The sequence below is a fragment of the Carassius carassius genome, chromosome 42 (genome assembly GCF_963082965.1).
Source record: "Carassius carassius chromosome 42, fCarCar2.1, whole genome shotgun sequence".
Classification (NCBI taxonomy): Eukaryota; Metazoa; Chordata; class Actinopteri; order Cypriniformes; family Cyprinidae; genus Carassius; species Carassius carassius.
In genome coordinates, this window is record NC_081796.1 from 22,831,144 (window position 1) to 22,853,982 (window position 22,839).

Genomic DNA, 22,839 nt, shown 5'->3' on the forward strand with positions numbered 1-22,839 from the left:
ATGCTGTCAGTCAGACATAAGATCCTTCTGTCAGGTTAAGAAGCCGCCCCATGAAATATGCATGACAGGTTACCCCCTCCTCCTCCTCCACCTGCGGTTTATACTACGACCAAACCCACTGACAGAAGAGCAGGAAACAAGAGGAGGGTAAAGACTCGTCAACCGTTTTAATTTCATATACATGTTATATGCTGTAATATTGTAAATAATGTTCAATTTCGCACACAGAGTGATCGTTTGGCTTCAATAGATCATCAGGAGCTGTGGGGATTTATTGATCTGCTCTTTTGAATCTCAAAGGGACGGTAGCCATTGACTTCATCAAGGACCATGTTTTCAGTTTAAAATATTCTGAAAAGGTTAACTAAAGATTATAAAGTCATTTACATCTCGGATGGCCCGAGGGTGAGTAAATTAAGTTCAAATCTTCATTTTTCGGTGAACTAGCGTGGTAACATTTTTTTTATTTTTTAAATTTTAAATAAACAAATATTTTCAAAGTAGAAAATATATGTAAATTTCTATTTTTTTTTTCTCCAACTTGCGCCCCCACTAAAAAAAAAGACAGAGTATGCCCAGTTATAATAGCACACAACCCTGCCAATTAAAAATGAAAGCAGCCTGGATGCGGCTGCCTTCTGCTGTTTTAACGTTCTGGTATTTCGAAACGCTGGATCAGTGAGTGAACTTAAATGAGAAAACGTCCATCAGGAGTGAAAACTTGATGAGGTGAGGAATAGTGAAAGGAAGAGAGCGCGAGAGGGAGAAAGGTGTGAGTCTTGTGATTTCTTAGCTGAAGGACGTTTAGGCAGGTGAGAATGAAACTGTTGAACCGTGGACACACAACTACAGAGAATTACACACCGTTAACACTTGTCTAATGTGAGACAACCTACTTGTCTCTCTTGCGCACATTTGCAGGCACATAAACAAACAGAGGAACAAACATACAAGCATCTATGCATTAACTATTGTTTTAGATAACCGTTTAACCAATAGTTACTGTACTAATTTATAATAATAATAGCAAATAAGGGCATTTCTGCAAAGAAAACGGTTGATTTTTTTATTGACTTTAAAAAAAAAAATTTTCTCCTCAAAATGAGTTTTTAATTCTTTTTCTTGAAAGTAAAGAAATTATGTAAAGCTACCAGATTAGTTCTCAATGAGGAACCACACATGGTAAGTTAACATGATTAAAGTTCATGGACTGACCTTGGTGGGTCACCTTTGGGTTGCCAGACTAGATTTTTCAACACAAGGCTACACTTCTGAGTCATTTTGGATGGAGATCCACTTCCAACATTTTGAGGAGCAATTCTGACTAAATGTCACAACAAGTATGAAAGATATTTATGGACCGATAAATGGTGGTCAGAACTGCTTAGACTCAGATATCGGACTCAAAAATCTAACGTATGGGGCAGTTTTGATAGATGGATGACAGCTTCAAATGGCATTGATTCACTCAAAAAATCCCATTTATCAAACTGAATATGCAATGTCAGCTCTCGGCAACGTAACCTTCAAACCTTGTGGACTTTACTTCGATACAAAGCAGCGTATAAGAACTATCCGATGCACAAACAAAATATTGAGTTTAGCAAAACACAGGAGCATTAGAACGGATGATACACAGTCAACTTAACAAAATTATATAAAACATTTCAAGCAGCAGTATCTGATTATTGCGCACTGCACAGACATGCACACACACACACACACACACATGCCCGGTCACGGTGTCAGCACACACTGAGATGCACAGTGGTTCTGACTGTGCCTGTAGGGGAAGATCAGTTCCAGTTAGTTTGTTACGACGGTCCTCTCCAGACAGCAGCACAGCAAGCAGCTAAATGATCAAACAGAGAAGGATTTGCCTCCTGTTCAGGGGGATTGATAAATGGAACAGAGCCGTGAAACATACACTACAATTAGTCTGGAAACTTCCTTCCCCTAGGTCAAAAGAATTACATCAGGTTTGAGCCATATTTAGTAACATACTATCAAAATGCAGTAATAACCTATTACCGGTACTATTATACAAACCAGAAGAATGTATGCTATTTAAGTATTACACATCACACAACTATACATAACATACCATATGCTTTATATGTTTTATATAAATAATTTATCAATGTATTATAATAACATTATATTAGTATATGTTGCTTTATTACATACTAAATTTATGTTGTTATTTTTATTTATATATTAAATGGTATTATATATTTTATACTATATTTCTATAATTATATACTATATATAGTGCAACTATACATAATAACAATAAACATCTGAATACAAATATGAATTTTAAAGCTAAATTAAAATGAAACATTTTATAAATATTCTAATAATCACTACTACATATAATATATTTTACCTCAATACTCTAATATTAAATATTATAATAAACTGTATCATTAATAGTAGAATTTATATGTAATGTTGTTATTGTATATATTCTGCACTATGTTGCTACATGTTTGCGGTATTTATTATTATTAATTATATTTCTTAGTATTTATATATATATATATATATATATATATATATATATATATATATATATATATATATATATATATTTACTATACTGTATATGTTTTTGTCAACTATATTTATTACTACACGTGTAGTACATTATGAATAGTAAAATTTATTTGTAATATAACAATAAATATATAAATATAATATATAATATAAATATAACATAAAACACTAAGCATTATATTAACATATACTTTCAATATAGTGAACAGATGTTAGACTATTTTATGTTTTTAATTCTTTTTTTAAATAAACTATGAGAATTGAGACACAATGATGGTGAGAACAATGGAGGGAATGGGAAGATGTGAAAAGTCACAAACTCTGGTCGCATATGCAAAACACCAAATCCATGTCATCTCTATACATCCAAACTCAAACTGATTTTATTTTGTATTTATTTTTCTACTTTTTTAATTTTTTTTGTGGTCAGTGCTATTGACACCCGATACGAAAAGTCATGGTTTCATTTAATGCAAATGTAATATTTTTTGCATAACATTTTATGGCATGTAAGGGGAAAGCAAGAGACAAAGAAAGAGAGAGAGCCACAAGACTTTCAGGGTAACGCCTCCAGCTTTCATTTTAATTAGTTGCATTTAATTGTGCATTAAATCATCAGATCCTGAAATAATATGAGAACTGCACCTTTCCTCTCTTTCATCACCATCCTAAGGGTTGTTCCAGAAAAATATGTGCCACCATAAAACTGGCCTGTATAGAGGGACTAAATTTATACTTTGTATTTAGCAAGACATCTCAGGATATTTCTCTTCATTGAAGACCCAGGGAGGGTGTCTGGATCAGGGCTGCTGATGTGCGCTTGACTTAATCGGAGTTCTGCAACTAGCATTGTGTTTTGCTACCTTTTTGTAAGCAGCTTGGATTGCTCACTATTGAGCTACCACCTCTTCTGTGTCACTCAGATTCCCAGAACATGCTCCTGGGCATTTAACAGCACACGGGGATGCAGAGTTACACTCACTATTTGTAGGTCTCTGATCGGATGTACTCAAAGACATGAGAGATGCCCAACTGGAACTGGTCTGCGATAGGAGTCACCCAGGAGTTATTCTCAGCCTTAAACACCTGCTTTGGGCCTGTCAGGTCCAGGTTACCTAAAGACAAGAAATAAGACATAAGAGAGAAGAGACCAGATGAGATTAAATTAGATGAGAGAAAAGAAACAATACAAAACAAGAAACAAGAAGAAACAACATGAGATGAATTATGAAGAGACCAGATGAGATGAGATAAAGAGACAAATCAAGAAGAAATGAGACATAAAAGAGAAAATACTGGATGAGATGAGACAAAGCAAGATGAAACATAAATTAAAAAGAGATAAGAGTCACGAAACGAGATGATATAAAAAAGAGAGGGGGGGGGTGCAAAGTAAGAATCCTAAAGAGACCAGATTAGATGAAATTTGATGAGAAAAAAAAATGAGATTAAAAAAAAACAAGAGGAATCAACGAGATGGGATATGAAGAGACACGATAAAAAAATTAAATGAGAGAAAAGAAACAAGACATTAGATTAGAGACCCGCTGAGATGAAATTAGATAAAAGAAAAAAATACAAAAAATTAAACGAGAAGAAAATGAACAAACAAAAAAAAAAGACAAGACAAGGAGTTAAGACTAAAGAAAGGGGGGAAAATATAGTAAATAAGACTAAAAGCAAAGTGGAAAGTGAGGAGACCAGGAAAAGAGAGGAGAAGAGAAGAGAAAGTGAAAAGTGAAGTGACATTCAGCCAAGTATGGTGACCCATACTCAGAATTTGTGCTCTGCATTTAACCCATCCGAAATGCACACACACAGAGCAGTGAACACACACACACACACACACACTGTGAGCACACACCCGGAGCAGTGGGCAGCCATTCATGCTGCGGCGCCCGGGGAGCAGTTGGGGGTTCAGTTGGGGGTTCGATGCCTTGCTCAAGGGCACCTAAGTCATGGTATTGAAGGTGGAGAGAGAACTGTACATGCACTCCCCCCACCTACAATTCCTGCCGGCCCGGGACTCGAACTCACAACCTTTCGATTGGGAGTCCGACTCTCTAACCATTAGGCCACGACTTCCCACGACTACGAAGAGATAAAATAAGAAAAAAAACTAAGAAACTGGACACAAAAGAGACCAGATAAGTCAAGAGAGAATAGAACAGAAACAAGATGAAAAAGAGAAGATACTAGAAAAGAAACTAAATGAGACACCAGAACAGTCATAAAAAAAGAGGACAATGAGAAGAGCCGAAAGCCGAAGTAAAGAAACGTGACAACACAATTCCAGAGGAGAAGCAGATCACAGTGTGCAGAGGAAACAGTACAGGTCAAAATGCTAATGTGGCTCATCTCAGCTCACAGGGGGGCTTATTAAATAGTTTCTGATTAGCAAGTGTTGAGCAGCCTATCAAAAGAGGGTGAAATTAAACCTGATCCCCGGCACACAATAGCCGTGTTTCCACTATCGAGCTTAAACCGGGCGTGCCGTGCTAGTGCGTCCCAGGGCCAGTCGCGTTTCCACTGTCACTTCCGGGGCTTGATCGTGCCTCGCCGGGGCTTCCTCGGGGCCAACGGCCAGGGTTTTTTGGGCCGACAAAAACCTTGGGCCAAAGCGGGCCAGCTGGGGCTAGAGGAGGGGTTATGAACAAAGGTGGAGTTTCTCTGCGTCTAGAGAGCTCAGCCCTGCCGATCATTTCAGAAAGATGACAGCTTTAACACCGGTATTAAAGACTTTTTAAAATAAGTTGAGCTCAAAACTCACTCTTATTTAGCAGCAAGTGTTTGAAATAACTTGATCCGATGTGGATTATAATCACTAAACAAGGCAGAAATATTTATAAGCGATGTAATAGACTATGCACGCTAAAAATTAACGTTACCATAGAAAACATGGTAAATATGACCGCTTGGATAAATCAGATGTCAGCTTCTTATTCTCTATCACAATTGTGTATTTATTAAGTAACATTTTATCTGTCGTCTCGTTTCGTGAGTTTAGCTCCACGCTGCATACCATCAAAATATAATAATGATTTTTGTTCGGGAGCTTTTATAAAACTAGAGAGTCTGCGCTGCGGGTCATTTCAGAAAGATAACAGCTTTAACACCAGCATTAAACACTTTTTTAAATAAGTCAAGCTCAAAACTCACTTTCAGTCAGCGGCGAGTGTTTGAAATAACTTGATCCGATGTAGATTATAATCACGTAAACAAGGCAGAAATATTTATAAGCGATGTAAAAGATATGCACGCTAAACATGTTACCATAGTAAACATGGTAAATATGACCGCTTGAAGAAATCAGACGTCAGATTCTTATTCTCTATCACAATCGTGTATTTATTTAGTAACTTATATTATCCGTCACAACCATATATAGCCTAATAATGTTTTTTGTTCGGGAGCTTTTATAAAAATAGAGATATTATCATTCATTCTAAATGTGACGTATAGGCTATACTGTGGTTACAAATAAACAGAAACAGACTCGACTGAATAAGCAGGCTATTTTCATAAGCGTTAAAAATAAATAAAATAGAAATAAGTGTATTTATTTGTGATTAATTTTGAGTCCTGATAAATTAAATCAATATGATCAGTGTATCACTAATTCTATAGTTATAACATCGATGCTTTTGAATTTGAATATATAACAAAGCATGCAAACAAACGGCCGCTTTTATCATGTTCGTTTTGTGATCGCGCATGTTCCAGTGACTTCTTAGTTTTCAGATAACTTCTCTTTGTTGGTGAAATGATGAGGTTGCATGACGTTGTTCTGAGAGTTGTATAAAGGGCGTGTTTTAGTGACGCGCAGCGGAGCTTCAGGCCCTGACTGTGGAAACCCTGCGCTGACACAGCTCACAAACGCAGTCAGACACAGGCACAGACGTTAGTGTACATCAGCCCTGAACCAAAAAGACCTAGACAGCAGAACCAAAATCTACAACTACTTCAGATCTCAGCGTTTGCCCAGACGTCTGCTTGGTTCAGTTTCCACCCTCCTCTTCCTCTTTTCATATAACAGTTTAAAGCATCAGCTTTACACATGATATATTCTGAGTGGTAAAGATTGTCTATCTGTCCTCTATGCACACTCTCGTTCACATCCCTTGCTTTTTTCTCCTCCTCTCCTTCTCCTTTCCTTCTCTTGGCATGTGCGCTTGGTTGCTCCTTGTTAGCTGGGCACGTCTCTCACACACACACACATGGCGGCGGTGGTCTTAATGAGGCCGGTCTGTAGAGTGGGATTACAGGGACATGACAGAGGGGTCCTAATAAACTACACGCAGGAAGAGTCTCCCCTACAGAGTGCACGGGACAAAGACCTGCTGACCGGAGCGTTCACACTCACAACAACGGGCAACTACTAAAACACTACACAACTCATAAAACAAAAATTTGAAAACAATATGTATGTGTTGCAACCACATAGAAACACACTAAATAACACAAGTCAAAACTCTTCAGTCATGGTGCTAGTGAGTGGTGCTGCTATGCAGTTGCTAAGCAGTTCATGCTAAAAAAGCTTGTCTTTATGAAGTTGTTAGCCTGAATTTTGCTATCTGTAACTCATTCAACTGCATGCCACACATACATTTGTAAGCCACTTTCTCCATTTACCTTCTATGGCCATACAAACTTCAATAATTTACATGCAATTTCTCCCAACAGACAAACAAATAGTTTGGAATTCATGCAACAGGCTAAAAGAGCACCATATATGCTGACCCACTGTGCAGGGCCACTGAGGTGATAATGCTGGAATACTGGTACACTAAAATCATAGATTAAATTGTCAGTGTGTGTGAGGAAATTTTCCCAAAGTGAAGGCACTTGGGCAGGGTTCTAAATTAACACCCGCCAACCCGCCAAATGCGGGTTAAAATTAATTTTGGCGGGTGTTAATTAAAACTTACTAGCCAGTTTGGCTGGTGATCCATGGCATGAGTCTCTGTTCTCGGTCATTTATCCCCTGGCAGCACTTCCTACATTTCCCATGAACACTGTGCTGTAAAGCTACGTAATGACGTTTCATATGCCCATTGGCTGCACGCAGTTCGCAGTTAAAACCAGCGCGAAAAAACATGGAAACGAATAGAGCATCCATCAGAAAACACAAGGAAGAAGAACGAATGGAGCCAGAGCAGGGAACATAGACTGAAAGAGGAGGGAATTAGCTATTAAAGAAAAAAATTAAGATTAAACTAAATGCGGCGGTGGTTGGGACAGATTCTGGGGGCGAAAAGAGGAACGAGGCAGGGGATGAGGATATTACGGAGCCCTGCATGTCACCTGTAGGAGAAAAACAATCAATCCGTGGCGACGGTTTTGCAATCCATCCCCCCAGTTTATAAACCGTACTCACGAATTCATAAACTGTTCCTTCGGTTTAACAAACCGTGCCCACGAATTTCCAATCCGTGCGCTCAGATTTTGTAAACCGCACCCTCGGTTTTTGAATCTGTACCCACAAATTCATAATCTGCGCGCACACTTTCGCAATCCCTTCCCATGGATTTGTAAACCGTACTCACAGATTCATGCAGCAAGCTCCTACGTGTTGACATACAGTTTTAATGAATATTATTATGTGGAATGGGTCTACAGCAAAGTGTCTTAAGTGATTCTCTATCAAGTGTAGTACGAGGTGGAATACAAAGATTTCATAAGAAACATGTGCATCAAAATCTTGTTAAATTTGTGATAATCTTATAATAGCACTTGATTATTATTGTACAATAAACCTGCCATTGTGACTGACTCTGGAGTAATTATTTTTCCTCTTTTGTAAGTTGTTTTGGATAAAAGATTCTTATGCATAACCTGTATAATAATATATAATAATGATAAAAATAAAAAGAAAGTTATTTTTATAATTTAAATTTGTAGGCTAAATAAATGATTACAAGACAGTAAAAATGTTTGTCATAAAATAATTCATGAATTGCTTTATTTCTAAATAACCTTTTGACAGTTTTGGAAATGCTTGTGTACAATTCTTCCTTAACATGAAGACTTATTTTTGTGATTTTATTATACTAAGCTCCACCCACCCCACCTGCCGGAGTTAGATGCATGCTTCACTGTTAATATTATTATTAAATAGGCCAAAAATAACATTGCATTCAGTTAGAGAGAAAAGGAATGAAAACATAACCGGCATATTATTTGTTTTGTATTGCTTTTTACCCTTATTTTCTTCTTTTTAGCGATTATTTTTTTGGCCATAAAACACAGGCGGCTGTGTCTTATCCTATTGGTGATTAATGTAAAATAAATGCTAAAAAGAAGACTATTTTGTGAATTCTGATCGTGGTCTCGTTGGATACTATGAAAAATAATGTTTAATAAACAGAAATGAATCTGCCGGTGGGGGCGGAGCCACAAATGCGTGTCAGTTTACAAATCCGTGGGAATCCGTATGAATTTGTGAGTACGGATTCAAAAACCGAGGGTACGGTTTACAAAATCTGAGCGCACGGATTGGGAATTCGTGTGCACGGTTTGTTAATCCGTGGGCACGATTTGTTAAACCGTGGGAACAGTTTATGAATTTGTGAGTACGGTTTATAAACTGAGGGGACGGATTGCAAAACCGTCGCCACGGATTGATTTTTTTCTCCTTCAGGTGACGTGCGGGGCTCCGTATTACGGACAGAGAAACAAAGAAAAGAAAATTTAATGCCAAATGGCTGACGGGTCTAGCCTGGGAAAACCCAGACTACTTCCGGCGAATTTCAATTCTCTCTACAGAATAGTCTGGCAAAGAGGACTATCTAGCTCGTTTCTGTGCCGCCGAAATCGCGGCACCAATCAGAAACGTTGAGGCGGGGTTTACACGATGATGACAGCGCAGCGACGGTAAAGCAGATTTTGTACATTACAAAGATGGATGCTGCAGAGGAACATTCGTTCGAAACTGCTATCGCGTCTGTTTTAAGTGATTTAAACTTTAACTTTGCGTTAAAACCCGAGCACAGAACAACACTTGAAGCCTTCATATCTAAAAAAGATGTTATCGCTGTCTTACCCAGGCGGCAAGGAAGCCGACCGGAAGTTGAAGTCGGCCGGGTGCTGCCATCTTGTAGCAGAACTTCACTTGCGTTAGCATCCCATTGACCTCCCATTCATTTTGGCGTCACTTTGACAGCTAATAACTTTACATCTGAGGCGTTTAAAGACTCCATTTGTCCATTATTTATTTCTAAAAATACACTAGAATGTATAAAGGGCTCCATTGCCTTCTATGTTAAATTATGGCCCCGTAGAAACAGTTTCTGTAAAAATAGGCTAACGATTGCGTCATAACCACTCGACTCTCTGTCGCATTACCGTACAGACAGGAGGAGAAGCTCGCAGGCAATTAACTTAATATGGCGTACTGGCGTTACATTTTAAAATACTATACAAAATAATTAATCAGAATACTTACTCCTGCTCACTCACGCCAAAGAACTCCCCGCTCAAGCTCGCTGTCTCTGCAAGATTAACGATGGCAGTTTGCACGCACAGCTACTAGAAGATGTACATCTGTCAGACAGGTTGCTGACGTCATCAAGCTTAGTTTGAGTCTGCGCGTCAGAAACGGAAGTGCTAAAAATAGCTAAAACTGGGCTTCAGTTGTCTCAATTGAGTTTCAATGGGGTCGCTGTGTCCATTTCTTTTACCGTCTATGGTCTTACCGACTGGATTCGCTCTGGATTCCTTTGTCAGGATTGCCGCATGTAAGTTATGCGAAAGAAAAAACAAAACAAGCAATTTCGCGGTGGTAACTAATAATTTTAAATTTGAGTCAGTGTGTATTTTGTTGTATGCATTGTACTTTATATGTGTTTTTCATGCCAACAATGTTAATAAAATGATCAAATGCATTCAGTGGCACTCATAATTTGTTATTTTTACCGGGGAAAAAAATGGCTAGTGGAAATTCTGATTGGCTGGTAACTTTAGAAAGTTACCAGCCACATTGGCTGGTGATCAAAAAAGTTAATTTAGAACCCTGCACTTGGGTAGAGAGGAGTTCAACCTAAGTTGACCCAAGCAATACCACTCTAACGCAAAGCCTCCAGCCGATCACACAAAATGACAAATCTGTAGCTAATTAGAATGCACGGCTGTGTAAAGTGTGGATTTCTTTGCTTTAGGAAGATGTATATAGTTTGCATTTCCATTAAACAATCATTGATTCTTTGCTCTGAAACGTATAGAATGTTGATCCAGGAACATGTTGTGCACAAGGTAATGTCTCACCAAGTTCAGGAGGCAGTACAGTGAGTCTGTTCCCTTGAATGTGAAGTTCCTTCAGCTGAGCCAGATCTCCGATCTCTTTGGGTAGAGAGATGAGGTCATTGTCCCTCAAACTCAACTAAGAACAAAGACAGAAGAATTGAAGAGTGACAGCAAACAAACAAACTGGCAATAATCAAGAAAAGTTATTTTCTTGGAGGGACAGAGAGTATTAAATACAATATAATATATATATATATATATATATATATATATATATATTCAATCTCAATTACTATTAGTAAACGAGTATGATTTATTTATGCATGTGAAATATAAATGAAATCACAAAATAAGTTCATACTGTAATCATTCGTAAAAAGAAAAAAAAAAAGAAAATCACATTTAAAACAATATTTTTGCTGACATAACCAAGTTTAAAGTTGTAATTATCAGCTGTTTTATGTCTGTGACCCTGCATTGAGTCTGATCTTAGTGAGCACAGGGTTGAAGATCAGCCTGTAAATCACCTCTCACCACATCTAAACACACTGCGGAGAATAAATCCAACACACACGACACAGAGCGCCGCCACAAAAGCAATTGATTTCAGAGGCAATTTAGATAAATTACTCACTATCTGTAGCTTGGCCAGCTTGCCGATGTCTGGGGGGAAAATCTCAAAATCGTTGTCACTGAGATAGAGAGCGCGGAGGGTGGCTGAAATCAGAGAGAGAAATGTGTGTTTGTGTGTGTGTGAGAAGTATTGCAAACACCGATCAATAGAAACGGTCATCTCTGATTAATACTGCATGGCTACAATATTACACTCAAGTACACACACAATATCAACAGTTTGACAAATAGCATCAAATACACACTCATACTGCGTACTTGAGCACCACATCAGATAAACATTGAGAAAAGCAATAAACACAAAATTGGGCAACAACTAATATGTATTTTGGTCATCTGGAACTGGGATTTTTAAAAAGTCCCACCCACTTACTTTCCATCCAATGATCTGATTAATTAGTGCAACAGCCAATCATATCCATTTCAACTTTCACTGCTGATATGACTGCCACTCCAGACACCAGTGATAAATGGAGGTTTGAGAGCATGTGTATGAGTGAGTGTGTGTGTGTGTGTGTGTGTGTGTGTGTGGTTAGAGTTTAGAGACCTTGATTAATGTTAAGATGGTGCTTTCATTATGTGGCTGCCATTAACATAACAGTTTGTTAGAGCCCATCACTGCTCATCAGTGTCCTCTGATGTGACCAGCTGATTGGACTGATGAGGATTATTATGATAATGATGAAGATGATAAAGTTAACAGTTATTTTGTTTCCATATTGTTAGTAGGTTGTCTGGTTCTCATTGCAGTTTATTCTGAACTGGTGCCTGAAATGCAAACAACCACAGTCTGTTCTTGTTTAAGTGGGTAAATCTGAAATCAATAAGCCCACAACAATAAACAAATGGAAATTAGTGGAAAATTTGTGACTTTGTGGTCACAATTTCAAGCTTGAAATATCATACATGCTTTTTTTTTCTCATTAGATCAAATCAAGATGAATAAAAAAAGATTTAAAAAAAAGACTATGAAGTACAGCTTTTAGGATTCTTTGATTTTTAGCATTTATTTGAAATATAAATATTTTATAACATTATAAATTTCCCTCTTTTTATCAATTAAATGCATACTTGCTGAATAAAAGTATTCTTACTGAACCCAAATTGTAATGTAATTTAAATCGGTAGATAAAATAAAAAATTGTTTAGTTAAATTAAAAAAAGCAAAATGGAGACCATTTTTAAATCATTTTTTTACTCAGTTCAAATGAAAACCTGTGCACATAAAATTGCTATTTTTAAATTTCTTCTCATTTTAGTCCAGAATATACGTTAAGAAGTCAATTAATGGTATTTTTTTCTAAATTATTAAGAATGGTACAGGTTACACATTGTGTGTGTTGCAGACTTACTGAGGTAAAAGAAATTCCCAGGCAGTGAGGACTCGTTCAGGTTGTTGTACGTCAGATCCAGAACCTCCAGTGCCGGAAGAGATCCGAACCCTCGTGGAAGAGTGCTCAACCTATTCATCCTACACATCAAGACAATAAAACGCTATTTTAACCAAATCAACAGCTTCAAACACAAACTCACACACACATCCACTCACAGACACACACACACTTCTAAAACACCCGTCAACTATTGACACAGGGGAACCCATTGAAAATCTATAGCAGAGATAGAGACAGAGACAGAGCAGTCTGCACAGATCCATCTCACCGATTATGATTGATATTTTAAATGCGACAGATTTATAACACAGGTCAACATATCTACTCACATTTATAACCTCAAAGTTAAATACAGAGGGATCCAAAAGTCTGAGATCACTAGTGAAAGTGTGAAACCACTTCTATTTTGAATTGTACTAATTTAATTCAACATTTTTAATTACAAATTATCAACATGACAATTTGAGTTAAAAACTGAACTGAAAAAAAAAAAACAATTAAGAATGTCTTATCATTTGGTCTGCCCCTCTTTGGCTTTCATAAGTGAAATATTTATTTTACACATTAAAACAAATCTCTTTTTTGTTTTGGATTTAAATTACACTATCATTCAAAACTTTAGATTCAGAAAGACTTTTTTTTTTTTTAAAGAAATTAATACTTTTATTCAGCAACACCACATTTATAATGTTACAATAGATTTCCATTTTAAAATAAATGTTGTTCTTTTTAACTTTATATTCATCAAAGAATACTGAAAAACAATTATTACAGTTTACACAAAATATTAAAGCAGCACAACTGTATTCGATATTGAAAATGATAAAAAGGTTTCTTAAGCACCAAATCCGCAAATTAGAAAAATGTTGGAAATTTCAGCCTTTTCATCATAGAAATAAATTCATTAAATATATATATATATATATATTAAAATACAAAACAGATTTCATCATTGGTGAGCTGAAGATACTTCAGTTCTTCAGAACTTTAAGTTCTCAGTATTTCACACAAAACTAAAGTTTAATATTCAGTTAGTTCCCCAATATTAAAAATGTGTTGTGTCTATAAATGTTAAAATCATATCCATGCTTGAAATCTAACAGATTGAATTTTGGCTGGAAAACTTCTGATAGAGAACATGGAATCTGAAATTGAACGTGCTCAAGGTGTCCGATGACGCTGATAAAACACGAGAGAGAGAGAGAGAGAGAGAGGGGCATCCAAATCAGATGCTGATTAACTCTTGCTTATATAAGCGTATGTCCTCCTTCTCTTTCTTTCTTGCTTTCTTTCTTTCAAATGACACTTGGTTGCCATGAAAACTCGGAAACTTTAGCAATGGATTTCAAAGAAACAAACAAATAGATTCCACTACATGTTTGTGAAGCAATTACCAGAGAAAGGGAATTGTTTTGACAAATGAGATCAGGATAATGGTCCGGCCACACGCTCACATGCACATTCGCACATTTGATTCGGGAGTAGCAGCCAGGAATACAACAAGCCGGCTTATGTTTTCAAGATTATGTGTAGAAATGGTGCGAATGACAGCAAATCGATAAAAATGTGCGGTGTCAGACGCGGGGCAGATTGTGCTGTGCTTTAATCCTGCAAGATATTGTGGAGGCACCGCCCTCGGAGGAGAAGGAGAACACTTGGGATTCGGGTGGGGCTCAGGTGGGGTCTAAACACCAGGGGGTGACCAGAGGACCAGGGATGAAGGGAGTCAGAGAGGAAGAGGAATTAAGAAAGACAGCAGCGTTGTTATTGTCAATGCTTCTCAACCTCACAAAGAAGGAGTGACGACCTTTCCACTGTCTCTAAACCAGATATACTTTTATAACCAGGAGATTAGAACAGTGCCTGATCCTACAACTGGATCCTCCTCAGGATAAACAGTGACATTTGGGCAGGTTTTATGACCCACGAAAAATCTGCAGATTATTCGTTTTGAAAAACAGAGGAGACGGGAGTGGGGGGGGGGGTCAAGAGAACCAAATTGAGGAGATAAGGCATGATGAGACGAGAGGAGAAGATACAAGAGGAAGAGAAAGGAAAGAAGAGGAGGAGTGAAAAATTGAAGACAAAAAGAGAATGTGAGATGTGAGAAAAACAGTCAAGAGTAGGGATAAAACAAGAAGAACAGACGTGAACACAAGAGAAAGAGCTGGAAGAGAGAAAGAGAGAAAGAGAGATGAAAGTATGAGAGACGAGACAAAATGAGATGAAAGGAGAATAAAAACAGGTGGAAGAAGAGACAAAACGAGAAGAGAAAAGTAGAGAAGAGAAAAAAAGAAGAGAAAAAAAGCAATATCAGAAGAGATGAGAAGAGAAAAGAGGAGAAGAAACAAGAAGTAAAAGGGGAGTGAAAACCCAAAATGATAATATGAAAAGAGATGCCACGAGAAGAGAAGAGAAGAGAAGAGAAGAGAAGAGAAGAGAAGAGAAGAGAAGAGAAGAGAAGAGAAGACAAAACAAGTTGAGAAGAAATGAGACATCAGACTAACCCAAGGTTCAGATGTTTAAGTTTTTGAAGGCTACTGATCTGGGTTGGAAGCTCCTCAATTTGATTATTGAACATGTTCAAAACCTCCAAGTTCTTCAGCTCTGTAATGTTTGGAGGCACAGCTAAAAAGAGAGAGAGAAAGAGACAGTGAGGATAAATAAATAAATAAATAAATAAATAAATGAGAACAACTCCAGTTCTGCAGGTATCATCAATCAAAAAATTTCAATTGAGTATATTCTAATCACGACGAGGTCTAATGATCAGAGACCTAAGGTTTTCTGGTGACCTGCAGAGGTTCAACGACTAATTATCAGAGTCAGCGAATAGACATCCCGTCTTTGATGGCTCAATTATGGGTCACTACCCCAGCGATAAATTTGACATTTTAATGATGGAGGCTTTAGCATTACGGATCAGCAGCACCCCTTCCTCCCCTCCGCAAGGCCATCCTGCCCCTTTCTGCAGTCGACAGAGATCGATGGGAAGAACAGGCGCTCTATCTGATTACTGGCTGATCAATGGCCCCTCATTACAGAGGAGGAGAGGTGGGAGAGGTCTACACAAACAGCATGACACGAATTCCACCATAGAGATCAACGAGAGCTCCTCCGCCCCAGACACACAGGAACAATGATTCGACCGTCACGCAAACGATTCAAAACTCCAACAACGAAACACAAACCCTCTTCAGCACATATCTGTATCACTTCATAATAAACATTCACTAACAAAATATGAATTTACAACTAATGCTTTCTCTTTTTTATTATTATTAAATGAATATGATTAAATGTTTATTGTAAAGTGATACATATGTTTCTTATTTACACTATAAAATAATAAGAACAATAATAATTATAAAGGCTAAATTAATAAATAATAAAACAATAATAAAAAGTTGTTAACAAATGTTATGTGATCTGTGAAAATTCTCACAGCACTTTTCAGCACGTGCTTGGTAATAACAAATGATCAGTAATACTAATAATTTATTATAATACCTTTAATTATTATTCATTTTAATGTACATAATTTATCATTATTTAATCATTTATTTATTGTTATTATTATTATTTTTAATGTACATAAATCACTATACATTTTTATTATTATTGTTAATCCTTTTTAATTAAATCAATTGCTAATTCAACCACCAATTATAAAAACATAAATAATTAATTTAATAATAAACAATAATTAAAAGCCATCACCAGTGTTATATATTGTGTATTTTCAGCACATATACTTACTTAATGTATGAAACATAAATTGATATTATTATGATCATAAATAATAATGATAATAATAATCATGTATAAATCATCCTAAAAACAATAATAAGAATGAATGGCTGGCCATTATCAAATGTTATGTAATCAGTAGATCAAGTACTATCAAATATGAGACTGAGTAACAGTGAAAGTGTTACAGAAATGTACATTCTAGACATAAAAATGACTCTGTCAAGTTGCTGTGTCCTTGCTAGTTGAGTATGTTTCAGTCTGACCATCCAGTTCCCAATTTGTGCATCTATCCTCTGACCTTTCCACCCATAAACAGATACTTGAAACATATGATTTGTTTCCCAATGTCTCCATGGAACTGTAGAGACACAGCAGAACACTGAACCCTTCGTCCCATGTCAGGGTCCCTGTACTCGTCTCAAAATGACACACAAGACTGATCTCCATCCTTAAGACTCATGCCTCCACCAGACAACTACACTCTATCATCTTAAACCACAGATTAGACTCTATAGCACTATAGGCCATCCTTCTACTGGCTTTTCTTGCTTTTTGTATGCATAAGTTGCGAGTACAAAATCTGCTTGTAAATACTTTGTTTTAAATGTGTGTGCGCATTATTGGAGGCTTTTAAACAGGCAGAAAAGGCTGATGGTAACAGGACAAAGAGTATACGGCTATATAGAGCAGAAAGGTTTGGCCCTCTCTCCTCTCGGTCTCATTACCTGAGCTGTTGCCTGCCCGGGCCGAACAGCAGCCCTGCTTTACTCATGAGCCACTAATGAAAGGGTTCCAAATGTCACTGTAATCCCGACTACCCTGAAAAGTTCAAAAGATGGCAGATTCCCTGTCTCTGCTCTTTAACCAGGCAGGATGAGAGAGCGGAGAGGAACAGAGGATGAGAAAATGCAGAGTAGTAAGACTTTAAGTTTAAATTTTGTATTTTTTTTTTTACCAAAAAGGGGATAGAACGAGTGAAAAAGTTTTAAGATACTGATTTTTTTTTTTTTTTTTAACAAAATACTGTAAAACTAAGAAATATATATATAGGAAATATTTAGAACTCATATAAATGACCACACACATTTACCACATGTATAGTTTTCTATAATTATATTATAATGTACTATAATAAAATAATATAAGTATTTACTTAATACATATTTAATTTCACAATCTTTTCTTTTTTTCTTTTTAAAAAAAAAATAGATACATTTTGCTAGTGGTCTCAGGCTTCTACACCCCATAAAGTTATTTTTTTTCGCCCTCATTTAAGCAAGCTACAGACAAGCATGTGACCGGTAACGGAATAAATCAATTCCTCATCTGCAAATCGTATAAATCGTATTAAAAGGCTTTGATCATTACTACAGATGCTACCTGACAGAAATCTGCATTATCACTCTGAGATCTTCAAGGAGATTAAGGGAAAAGATTCCTGCTAAACAAACAAATCCCAGAACACACATCAGATCACCCTGTACAGATCAGATGAGAGTGAACACGGCTCAGAGCTGTTAAAGTGCACACAAAGATTATGATGGAGGGGAAAACAAGAACCACAAATTATACTGACAAACATATTTCTCCTAATAATAACTCTCTGCATACTCCCAATTTACTAAGATTATCTTTACACTCACACGTAAAAGAAACAAGACAGTGAATGTTCACAGATTGCAATGAATATGTTTCTAAGTGTTAACCTCCACTCTTTATTATTAAGGTACTTAAACTGAGCAGATTATTAAATCAAACAAACAGTGATCAGTAAGGGCAAGACAGCCCTCTAGTGGACTTACTTTCAGTTCTTTCAACATGAACTATGCTGTAAATCAAATTAAATCAAATGAACTGATAAATATAATAATAACTCAAGCAATTAAAATTAATATCATTTGATGTATTTTACACAGTTCCATAAATTGTATTGCAACTCCCCTATTGCGTACCAAAATATATTTTTTTAAACCTTCTGCTTAGTTGTTTTCTAGATTAAATGTTTATTTTGTATCCAAAATCATATCTGAGATTCATGGAACTGCCTTTCCAAAAATGATTTGCCTTCTAAGTAACCATCACAATCTTCATTCCTAGGCACAGCCATGCTAAAAAACGTACAGATTTTTTTTTTTATATAATTTCTCAAAATTGTAAATACAAAAAAAAGGAAGAATATACCATTCAGCTTGTTGTGGCTCAGGACCAGTTGGGTTATGTTGGACAAGGTGACTACAAAACAAAAATAATGGCACGTTTAGTTGATGATGTCATTGCAAAACGGCGTCAACGTGATGACGTCACCAATCTTCTATACTGTAAATAGAGAAAACTTACAATGACAGCCATTTAGTTACAGTGTAAACAAATTAGATCCATTACACACTTTTTAATTAACATTAAACATTAAAACTTTAATCTGTTATAGTAACTCTCTGCAGACTCACATAGTCCAGGAATATCCAGCAGGTTTGATATTCCTCTGTCACACATGTCCACCTCCGGTATATTTTTATCCCGACTCTCCTCCACGATCTTCTTCAGTGACTTTGACATTTTCTGCAAGAAAATATTAGCTGATAAATCTTACGAAGAGAGTTTTGCCACTTTTGCCTTCAACAGTGGGTCAAATCCAGTCATAAACATCATATAAAGAACTCACTCAGTATTTATCTAACTGTGCGGGAAATACGCAAACATGCAGGGAAAACAGAAAACAAATATCCAAGCACTCCGGCCAGTAAAACCAGATATTTTTGAAGCAGGACACTCGCTCACACCCAACCGGAAGTTGATAGTATGTCTGTAAAACTCTCGCATTCCTTCCATAAAAGGGTATTTCCGGGATACTGGAGACAGGAAAAGAATGTCAGGCAGAACTCGGTCGCGTTGTCCAATCATCTGCGGAACCGTTGAATAAAGGCACATCTGTGTCCAATCAAAATGCGTTCCACGCCACCTGTGTGCATCCTTCGACCAATCAATGGAAATGTACAGAAGACGTGCGGAAAAGCATTCTTCCAATGAGCCTTCGTTATATACTAGCTATTAATCTGTTTGATTAGAATTTAGAGCAAGTATATACGTACAATATTATAGGAATTGTATAGGCATATCTGAAGACACTGACACATTGAACGATACTGTGATATAAGTTCTTCAATGAGTTATAGACATTTTATATTATTCTTATATTATTTTAATATAGGACCCAGAAGTTTTCACTTAGCCTTTATTTAATTCTAAATAGCCCTATACACATCTTTGTCATGAAACAAAAAATCCTTGACCCATATGTTTCAGTTTTATAAATGATTTTTTTTTTCTTCATGATAAAAGGCACTTAAGTTAGTAAGCTAAAGTTCAAAAAGTTTACATTTAATAAATCACAATGTGCTCAGTCCTGCAGCGTGTTACAAGCAAAATGAATTTCTTGTCAAGAATGAATGTAGAGTTTAATGGTTTTAATTTTTTTTTTTGAGAAATAGATAACATTGATAGAACGTTCTTGAAAATGTAATATTTTTTTTCTAAGTGTAAAATTAGTACACATTATTTTATCCATCTTTAGTATTCTGATAAATACAGCCTGAATATGTTCCATTACCATATTTGTTCGTTACATCAGTATTTCATAATTATTATAAATAAAATTAGTATTATAAAAGGGTTGAAATCACAAAAACCTGTCAAGAACATATCCAAGCATACTGCACCTCAAAATTAAATGTATATATATATATATATATATATATATATATATATATATATATATATATATATATATATATATATATATACATATATATATATATATATATATATACATATATATATATATATATATATATATATAAACTAATAAAAATGGCAACACACAACAAAATTACTAAACAAATTCAAAATATTAAACAAAACTAGTATATCCATTATAATAGAATATGACTGGCTTTTATGTATCTGGACATTTTACTTAGTTTTTTACATTACATGCATGAACATAAACAAAAACCCTTACATCAGCATCCAACATACTTGTATAAACACATGTCTATAAATGTATTTAATCATCTATAGTCTATCAGGGCCGGATTGGCTAACCTGTTTTTTTTTTTTTTTTTTTTGCCAGCGAGGGCCGTTGTTGTCATGGCACTGGGTTGAAATATGTATTTTTCGTATTATTATTATTTCACAGCGGCCCCACTCTTTTTATTTATTATTTTACTGCAGTCCCACTTTTTTTATTTAATATTTTCTCGCAGAGTGCAGCCTGCAATATAACGATGACATGATTATCTTTTGACTCCCTGCACCCGACACGGCACCTTGCAAGTTGCTCAAAATAAAGTCACATAAAAATGGATAACAGAAAGCGCAAAGGCAGCGCTGAAAAGGCCAGAATAAAAAAGAAGAAAGATTTGGAAACTGACGCGGCCAAATGTTCTAAACTGAGCACATTTTTCCTCAAAAAAACAAATGAAGACGACTAGGCCGGTAAGTAAGCTAACGTTAAAGGGTTAGTTCACCCAAAAAGGAAAATTATGTCATTAATAACTCACCCTTATGTCGTTCCAAACCAGTAAGACCTCCGTTCATCTTCGGAACACAGTTTAAGATATTTTAGATTTAGTCTGAGAGCTTTCTGTCCCTCCATTGAAAGTGTGTACGGTATACTGTCCATGCCCAGAAAGGTAATAAAAACATCTTCAAAGTAGTCCTTGTGACAGTTCACCAAATCCTAAGCAAAACTTAAACTACAGTTTTTTCACTGAATTGGAAATGATGATATTTTTTCAAAAATACAATGAATTACAAGGCTGTAGAAAACAGTGTGCCTATTGGAGACTTATGTTCTGAGGTTTTAATTACAATATTTTAAAATAGTCAGTCATGAACTAAAATGGGCCGGTCTAAGGCATGAAACTCCAGGGTGAAAATGAGTCCCAATCTGGCCCTGTAGTCTATCCATCCTGTCTGAATAAACTGACATTTGTTGTTGGCTGTTGTCTACCACACAGATCCCCAGCTATTACCTACCTTCCAAGGAAGACACATTGTTTAGACGTCTGCACAAGTGGAAGAGTCTCTGTCTCCTCCTTCTGGCATGGGGCAGAGGTACAGCAATACTTCTCTCTTCTCCTGGGTTTGTCCCAGATGGGACCATCCACAGACTGGATCTTCGTCCTTTGCCTGTCTCTCTCTGACTTTGTCTGGTTCTTGTAGGGTTGAACATTTCTATGGAGGACTGAAAAACAGTGGCTCTATTTATAGGCTTGATTATATTTGGTGACTGGCAACAGATGCTTCAGCATGGCTGAACTTTGCTTTGCAGAGCGGGAGTTCTGGATTCCAGGGCCAAGGCTTGTTTATGTTGTAAAATCTTTAACCAACAACCTCGACCAGAAGCCGGCGAAGAACGGACAGTCAGACATGGCATGAGGGCATGGGGAGGTGTGTGTTTTATTAGAATCTACATTAAGAAGCTCTTCGTACCCTCGACCAAAGTAAGCACTGAGTTGGGAATGTGTGTATATGTGACTGTTCTGCTGTTTGAGTTATGAGGTTCTCTCAAATTATGTGCCTGAGGAGCTCAATTTACCACGAGAGCAGACCACCAGCATATTCCTGAATACGAGCTCTAGTTTTGTCAGGAATGAATGTGGATGTAATGGCTTGTCCACTGTTCCATTTATTGAGAAGTAGAGAACATTTGATAAATGTTATTTACACTATAGAAAATCAGTTATTGACTCATGAATATCAGTCATTTTGTAACCATAATGGATTATTACCATCAAAATATCAAATTTATTATCATATTAAAAATAAAATTACAATTAGTAACCAGTTATAAAATGGTCAACAATACAACAACTTGATGTACCAAAACAACTAAAACTGAAAAAAAAAAACATTCATAGACATCGATAAAAAAGACTACTAAAAAAGACTACTAAAAAAGACAACAAAAAATGACTAAAACTATAACTAAAATTTTAATAAAAACAGAAAATATAATAGTACAGACTGATTCAAAATAAAAATAAAACTACTAGTATTATCTCAGTAATATTAAAATGAAACAGGTTCAAACACTTTAACTTAAAAATCAAGTTAAAATCAGTTTATGCATTAAGAAAATGACACCTATTATTTTTATTTTAAGGATTTTAAAACACACACACACACACACACACACACACACATATATATATATATATATGTATGTATGTATATATATATATATATATATATATAT

At 36.1% G+C, this 22,839-nt stretch overlaps 1 protein-coding gene across 3 annotated transcripts in view; it reads right to left on the reverse strand.

Annotated features, from left to right (window-relative positions):
* Positions 1-21,751, reverse strand: part of LOC132124231 (ras suppressor protein 1-like) — a 33,751-nt gene extending 12,000 nt beyond the window's left edge. Inside the window, exons 1-8 of one of the 3 annotated variants that reach the window (XM_059535154.1) lie at positions 21,618-21,751; positions 19,028-19,139; positions 18,762-18,812; positions 15,335-15,455; positions 12,786-12,904; positions 11,435-11,517; positions 10,822-10,936; positions 3,542-3,674 (exon numbers count right to left, since the gene is read on the reverse strand). In XM_059535154.1, coding sequence (XP_059391137.1) covers positions 3,542-3,674; positions 10,822-10,936; positions 11,435-11,517; positions 12,786-12,904; positions 15,335-15,455; positions 18,762-18,812; positions 19,028-19,139; positions 21,618-21,635 — 752 coding nt within the window. In that variant the 5' untranslated portion in view covers positions 21,636-21,751. Of the gene's footprint in view, positions 1-3,541; positions 3,675-10,821; positions 10,937-11,434; positions 11,518-12,785; positions 12,905-15,334; positions 15,456-18,761; positions 18,813-19,027; positions 19,140-19,242; positions 19,409-21,617 lie in introns of those variants that run through there. The other 2 variants (XM_059535155.1, XM_059535156.1) reach the window with 2 other exon arrangements.
* Positions 21,752-22,839: the final 1,088 nt, after the last annotated feature.